This window comes from Ammodytes marinus (assembly GCF_949987685.1).
Source record: "Ammodytes marinus genome assembly, chromosome: 18".
NCBI classification, from domain to species: domain Eukaryota; kingdom Metazoa; phylum Chordata; class Actinopteri; order Uranoscopiformes; family Ammodytidae; genus Ammodytes; species Ammodytes marinus.
The window spans coordinates 15678086-15685920 of NC_137222.1; the positions used below are offsets into that span (position 1 = coordinate 15678086).

At 36.9% G+C, this 7835-nt stretch overlaps 1 protein-coding gene across 1 annotated transcript; it reads left to right on the forward strand.

Annotated features, from left to right (window-relative positions):
• Positions 1 to 437: 437 nt before the first annotated feature.
• On the forward strand, positions 438 to 7374 carry LOC307264715 (syntaxin-2-like). The gene is made up of 9 exons (XM_080046186.1): positions 438 to 494; positions 874 to 930; positions 1047 to 1143; positions 2061 to 2135; positions 2419 to 2492; positions 2670 to 2778; positions 5847 to 5920; positions 6066 to 6203; positions 6288 to 7374. The coding sequence occupies exons 1-9, from the start codon at positions 450 to 452 to the stop codon at positions 6495 to 6497; spliced, it is 879 nt and encodes a 292-aa protein (XP_079902312.1). The 5' UTR covers positions 438 to 449; the 3' UTR covers positions 6498 to 7374.
• The last annotated feature ends 461 nt before the right edge of the window (positions 7375 to 7835 follow it).

The following is a 7835-nucleotide window of genomic DNA, read 5'->3' on the forward strand; positions in this document are numbered from 1 at the left end:
CAAACATAGAGTTTTGTGTGATTTTGACATAGCCTAGACAAAGTATCCAGAGGAGGATAGCCTTACTGATGCACACACCACCTTAAGCTAAGCTGTGTGTGAGTGTGATGCTTGTGTTGTTGATTATACAGTGTGTGCGCTGCTTATGTTTGTTGATTGTGTCTTGTGTTTTTTAAGCTACTGTCATAAATGTTAAATTGCCCCTCGGGAACGAATACATTGAAATAAACCTTTTTAGCCCTACGTGTAGGCTATATAAACAGTTTTAAACACAGACAGGCTTTTCATCACAAATAAAACATCATATTAGTGTCAATAAATAAAAAATAAAGACCTTTTTTTGTAGGCTACCTGCTGTGTAGCCTACTTGTAGCTAGAGCACACTAGCGGATACTGGATCCTTTGTTTGCTTGTTTTGACACTACCGCGCATGCGCGCTGGCGCTAGTAATGATACAGGTGCGCTCAGCTCAGCCCACGAGAGGACATGCTCAGGTAAAGACTCAATTCCTATCGCTTGAACTGAAAGTAACAGAAATAACGAATGGGTCTTATGTTTCTCTTTTTGCAGTGATAATGCGGAGCGCATGGTGGCTGTAAGCAGGCTAATTAAAAGCAACAGGTGTGGGGAGTTGATAGACTTTAACTACGCCTCTGTAGAAAGAAATAGCTGTCTGACATTTCCAGCTGGTGTTGCTGATGGCAACAGTTTATTAAAGCGGGTTTACATTTTTTGAATAGTCGAAGTTGGCTATAGGACGAGCCTATTAGGCTACTACCAGGTGTTTGCAACGTTTAAAACAGCATTTTTTGTGGAGCAACAGGTGGCCATTTTAAAGTAGCCTGATGAGTTCCCTCTTTTTTCCAACGGCAGGAGGATGATATGACAGCTGCGGCAGAGCCTACAGTCATGGAGGATTTTTTTGAAACGGTAAACTTCATGCACTATCGTGCCTGTTTTGTGTTTGTTTTATGTTATGTCCTGTAGCGTAATGCAATTGCAACTAGACGCCGTTTGTTTGTTTGTTTGTTTGTTTGTTTGTGTAGGGGGAGGTGAGAGACCTCATTGAAAAACTATCCAGTCAAGCGCAGGAGGTAGAGAGAAGACATGGCGTCATCTTCTCCACTCCAAACCAAAACAAGAGTAAGTGTGTAGGCTAGACAGAGCAACAGTTGGTTAATCGTGCATATCTGGATGGGGCTGTCAACATGACCTAAACAGGTTTTCAATCTACGGACAAGTTGAAACTTGAATGCTTCACTGTTTGCAGGTGCTCTCAGAGATGTAGCCTATGTCATCCTTCAGGGAACAAGGCATTAAAAAGAAAAACCAACAGAAACAACAAAAAGGCCAAACAGCCTTTAACAAACACACCTGTGCCTGTTTGAAGAAAGGGGTAAAAAAAAAAAAATCAGGTTAAAGGTGGAGTCAGCGATTCTGGAGAACGCTTGTTGAAATCATGCCTGTTTACAGAGCCTAGACTGTGTATTAACATTGGATTTTTTTAGCTCACACACAGTATGGCCTATGGATAGGTAGCAGATTGTGAGGGGATATTCACTGATTTTGAAAATAAGTGTTCTGCAGAATTGCTTATTCCACCTTTAAGGCCAAAAAGAGCATAAACAAAATGTTCGGCTGAATTGGGACTAAATTTAAATTGTTGGACATGTTTCAATACATGGATAATGCTACAAAACATGCACACACATGCTCCTACATAATGATAATAACAATGTACTTCAACATACGTGACGGTAACCACCAGAAACAAACCCATCTCTTAACGTGTGGCTTCAGAGGCTCTTCACACTCTGTTAATGTGAAATGTTGATTGGGTTTGATTAGGTTAATTCTGCATAAATTAACTTGTCTGGCATCATTTGATATACAAATGATACAAAATATTAAACCTCACAAGACAACGGCATAATTGCATAAAAGAGAACAACCATTGTCATCTTTGAAAATGTGCATTTGGAATTGAGAGATCATCAACGTTATGGGATGAAAAGGGCACCACATTGTATGCTGAAATGATTCCTCTTTTTTTTCTATAGGAAACAAAGATGAGCTGGAGCTGCTAAACTACGAGATCAATAAGAACGCCAACGTGGTCCGAGCAAAGTTAAAATGTGAGTGGAGATAGGCGTTTCTGAATCCTTGCAGAAGAAGGTTTTTCAATGTGCAAAGTTATATATGGCTGTGTGAACCATTATTGTTTGAGACGATATGGGGAAGTGTACAGCACTTCCTCAAAGGCTGGCAGTGCATAGGTCATAAAACAGGATTTGACTTGCAAATGGAGAATAAGGGAAGGTTCCTGTACTCCACTCTATGGGTCATTTAATTATTGAAATAATGACGGTTTAAATTGGTCTTGTGCTTGCTTTGACAGTAGATCTATTTTTCTTTCAGCTATGCATGAGGACTGGCCTGTGGATGACAACAGTACAAGTGCCTCAGTAATACATCGTATTCAGAAGAACCAGGTTTGGCAGTACTTTTATTTCCATTTTTAATAATCACGTGAAGAGAGAGTTTTCTCTTCAAGACTTCAACTTAAGTCATCTGACAAAATCACAAGATTTATATTTAAAATTATTTTTCAATTTCTGGTTACATATTCAGACTTGTTTTATTCTGTTCTGTTGTCCTCCTGTCACCAGCACTCTCACCTGACTCAGTGGTTTGCTGATGTCATGAGGGGCTACCACAATGCGCAAATCTCCTTCAGAGAGAAATGCAAAGCACAAATCCAGAGACAGCTGGAGATTGGTGAGTTGCCAAACCAAAACATAAACACTTGTTTAACCCTCCCACTCTGCTCAGTGTTGTGTAAATGGAATTTATTTCATACACCAGCATCATTAAGAGTAGGAACCCCTGCCAACTCCTTTATTAGCAAGAAAACATGTGGCGGTGTGGAGGATGATGATGAGTTGGTATCATGATCATCATAATTATTTAATTAATTTAAGTTAGCAGCTTAGTATTACATTCTAATTATCTATCTTAAAGGTGTTGTCAAAATCACTTTGTCAAAATCTGTGAATAGCTCCTCACAATCTGCTATGTACTGTGTGAGCTGAAAAAAAAATCCCGGTGCTAATACACAGTCTAAGTTCTGTAGACTGGTACGTAAATAAAAGGGGCACACCGAAGCTAGCAACATCCTTTTTAATTAACCCTTGGGTATCCTTAACTTTTACTACGCCTTGGTTACCTTAGAGGACAAAAACGTCCTCTCCCTATAAACTGCCATAAAAACATTATACATTAATATTTTTTTCTACTTTTTTTTTTACAAACCTTTTATCTCACTTGACCTCTTCACATACATATCAAATATTCATTCATTTGTAATTGCTTTTAACCCTTTACATGCAAGTTTATGTGATGACGTGAGACATTTTTATTTAAAAAAAACACAATAATTGAAAAATTTCTCATATAATAGATGCAAAGTGGATTTTTTTGAGTGGGATAATTAGACTCTAGGATATGTTAATGATTTGCAATAAAACTGCTTTTGATATATGTTTAGTATTTGTGCAGTCACAGATGCAAATAAATACTCCCTCTCATGACCTTAGAGGACAAAAACGTCCTCTCCCTATAAACTGCCATAAAAACATTATACATTAATATTTTTTTCTACTTTTTTTTTTACAAACCTTTTATCCCACTTGACCTCTTCACATACATATCAAATATTCATTCATTTGTAATTGTTTTTAACCCTTTACATGCATGCTTATGTGATGACGTGAGACATTTTTATTTAAAAAAAACACAATAATTGAAAAATTTCTCATATAATAGATGCAAAGTGGATTTTTTTGAGTGAGATAATTAGACTCTAGGATATGTTAATGATTTGCAATAAAACTGCTTTTGATATATGTTTAGTATTTGTGCAGTCACAGATGCAAATAAATACTCCCTCTCATGACCTTAGAGGACAAAAACGTCCTCTCCCTATAAACTGCCATAAAAACATTATACATTAATATTTTTTTCTACTTTTTTTTTTACAAACCTTTTATCCCACTTGACCTCTTCACATACATATCAAATATTCATTCATTTGTAATTGCTTTTAACCCTTTACATGCAAGTTTATGTGATGACGTGAGCCATTTTTATTTAAAAAAAACACAATAATTGAAAAATGTCTCATATAATAGATGCAAAGTGGATTTTTTTGAGTGGGATAATTAGACTCTAGGATATGTTAATGATTTGCAATAAAACTGCTTTTGATACATGTTTAGTATTTGTGCAGTCACAGATGCAAATAAATACTCCCTCTCATGACCTCCCTATAAACTGCCCTAAACACATTATACAGTAATATTTTTTTCTACTTTTTTTTAAAACCTTTTATCCCACTTGACCTCTTTACATACATATCAAATATTAATTCATTGTTAGTTGCTTTTGACCTTTTAATTCCAGTTTCTTTGATGATGTCAACAAAGTAACAAAGTAAACCTGCAGCCACCTGAAAACCCACAAATTGCACATTACAGCTGCATACATATGCATGCGCACAAAGACACACACACATATACACACAGTAATTTCACAACACACACACAGACACAACCCTAAGGTATCCATATGGATCCACACTTTCCATTAATTTCTCATATTTCTTATGTTTAGGCCTGCAACTTAAAAAATTACAAAAAAGTACAAAAATGGTTTTAGGGAGCATATTTGATCCTCAAAAAAAACTGGAGAAAATAAATGATTGAGCTAGATAGGGCTAAAAAAGCAGTTTTGGTGTCTTAAGTGTTAGATTATTGCCTAATATCATCAAATTTACATGTGTTTGTCATCATGGCTATGGTTTGAAAAAATAAAGTTTAAATTGGGCCATTTTTTCCATACACGTTTGAGTTTGTAAAGTTTGGCTGTGTGTACACAAACACACACACTATATTTTCTCAATACACACATATGCACCACACACTAGCATCCCTACCAACACACTCACACCATTTAGGTTGATTTTTTTTTTCTATTGCACTGTGGGGGACAGGACCGACAACCTGGAAAATTGCTTGTAATTCAACCCTATGCCAAATATAGGGAAATGGCAAAAAAATTTGATGGTGTTGAAAATGATCAATTTTGATGCTTTGTGTCTAGGATGAAAGCATAAAATCATTGAAAAAAATATTTTATGCTGTAATGACAGCAGGATCAAATTGGTGAAAAAAGGCCATTTTGAATGGGAGTCAATAGGGGACAAAAACGTCCTTAGGGAGCTGAGAGGAACAAAAAAGTGTACAGCCTTTATAATAGATGGTACAAAGTTGCTGAGTAGAAATAAACAAAATATTTGAAAAAAAAAAATCCCTGGCCAAAAATATTTCAGTTAACATAAGCACAGCCAAAGTTATATACAAAAAAGAGCGTAAAAAAAGTGTGAAAGGACAAAAACGTCCCCAAGAGCACCAAAGGGTTAACTAGGATGTGTATTAACACTGGATTTGTTTTCACTGCAGACACAGTACAGATAATTAGAGGATCATGAGGAGATATTCACAGATTGACAAAGTGATTTTGACAACATGCAGTCACCAGAATCGCTGACTTTTAATGTATGTTTTCCATTCAGACTACACACACAATCTGGTTTAAATCTACTTGATTTATTTTGAAAGTGAAATGGCAGTGGAGGAGCAGAGGTTTACTTACGCCATCCTGTGGGGAACACCTAAAACATGTTATTTCATGCTTTCTGCTTTTTATGACATTGTGATTGATTAACTGTACACCCTGTACCATCACCTGAAAATCTTTTTAACTCTTCTGTTTTGTGTCTCTTTCAGTTGATAAAGTGACTACAGATGAAGAGTTGGAGGAGATGCTGCACCAAGACAATCTTGCCATCTTCATTTCTGATGTTAGTGGAACTTTCTTCAATTCTGGCCCACACAAATGCCTCTGCAATTGTTAGTAATGTCCCTGTGTATTTTCTTTGTTTTGTTTTTTAATTTGTATTTTTTTGACCACGGATTGAAACAAGTGGTGCACTTTTCCTTTCACAGGTCAACTCTAAAACTCGAACCACAAGCCAGGCTCTGAGTGAGATTGAACTTCGTCATCAGGACATCGTCAGCCTGGAGTCCAGCATCAAGGACATGCACGAGATATTTGTGGACACGGCCATGCTGTTGGAGATTCAGGTAGTTGTTAAATGATGAATATAAAGCATTGGGCCTCAATGTCCAAAACCTGATTGGTGGTAAAGTATGTGCTTCTTCAATCAGGGGGAGTTGATCAACAACATCGAAAAGAACGTGACGAGCGCCGCAGAGTATGTAGAAGTATCCAAAGCAGAAATCCATAAAGCAGTCGTATACAAGAAACACCCACACAAGATAGCATCTCTCCCCAGCTTCTTCAGGCGCTCCTTCAAAAGGCAAAGTACTGCTAAAAGTGCAGCTGATCAAAACACCTCAGAAGTAAACCATGACTGAGCTCCTTAACCCTGTTTGAACATTGACTGCATAAAAAAAGTCCTGATCAACATCAAAGCATGTGCTCGATGAAAAAGACTTTTCATCTGATTTATGTTGCAGTGCCTGTCTGCCTCCACAAATTCCTTTCTTTTCTAGAGGATAATGAGGAAGCTGTTATTTTTAACTTAAATATTGAATGTGAATTTGAACTGCTATGACTTTGATGTGCTAGAAAGTGACAAGATGCCGTGGACAAGCATCGAACACCAGCCTGTGATGCTACTTGTGGACTGTCCCAGGGATACATGCTTCATACAACATCAAAGACAACATCAACATTTAATGTCATTTGTCAATCGATGTTTAAAGACTCCCAATCATCAGAGTTTGGGTTATTTTATTTACTTTACTCAATTTGTTTAATGCACCAACCCAAGTTTGCTGGTTTGATTTGTTTATCAATTCCCTCACAGTCAGCCGTTGTTCCCCTTAGTGGCCAGTAGATGGCATGATGAAACCAGATGCAAATCCAAACCAGGATCATGTACCTTCCTTTCACTGCAGTACTGCAGAACTCTGTATTTGCACTGTTTGTGGTGTTTTATTTGTCTGATCATGTGTTTTACTAATGTAATATGTGATGTCATGTTGTGTTGTGTTGTGTTATACTAAAAAAGAGAAGTTTGTAATGTCTTAAGATAAACATAGCAATTGCAATCCTGTATCATGTTGAGAATACTGCTGTACTGCTGTACACAATTTGGGGATTTTCTGCTAAACAAATTAACAAGGGCGAAGGGTTGCTGTGACTACACTGTCTACACATACCAAAATCCATCATTTGAAGTATAAAAAGTCTAAAAGTCCGATAGCTGTGTTGCACATGTTTCTTGATCCGCCCAATAAAACTTCAAATATCATGTGATCTCATTAAGCTGTTATTAGCTATGCTAGGTGCATGGAAGTCTATGTCCACCACTTTGTGTCAAGCTTTTACTGAACAACTATACTGAATGCATTTCCATCCAATTGTGCAAAGTCATGTTACCGTAACCTTAAGGATGAATCCAGGTGAAGTTTAAATCTGGTTCAATCGTTGATCAATCTATGAACAAATATATGAAAAACTAATGACAGTCCCACCAGCCTTAGATGCACTCTGTCTTTAAGGCTTGTTAAGAGAAACATCTCTTCTACTGAGCAACACTGCCATACAAATACCCTCTCCTTCAAGTACAAGGAATGCAGCACTAAAATATATTTCATGTTGATTTACCTCTATAAATAATCAACAAATAAATGGAGAAAACCTACACGAAGTGTCTAGGTATGTCTGCCACATGCCAAAAGAACAGC

Coding starts and splice junctions, on each gene's coding strand:
- LOC307264715 (XM_080046186.1), top strand. CDS start 450: ATGATACAGGTGCGCTCAGCTCAGCCCACGAGAGGACATGCTCAG. Junction 2,136..2,418: donor GGTCCGAGCAAAGTTAAAAT/GTGAGTGGAGAT, acceptor TTTTTCTTTCAG/CTATGCATGAGGACTGGCCT. Junction 6,204..6,287: donor CCATGCTGTTGGAGATTCAG/GTAGTTGTTAAA, acceptor TTCTTCAATCAG/GGGGAGTTGATCAACAACAT.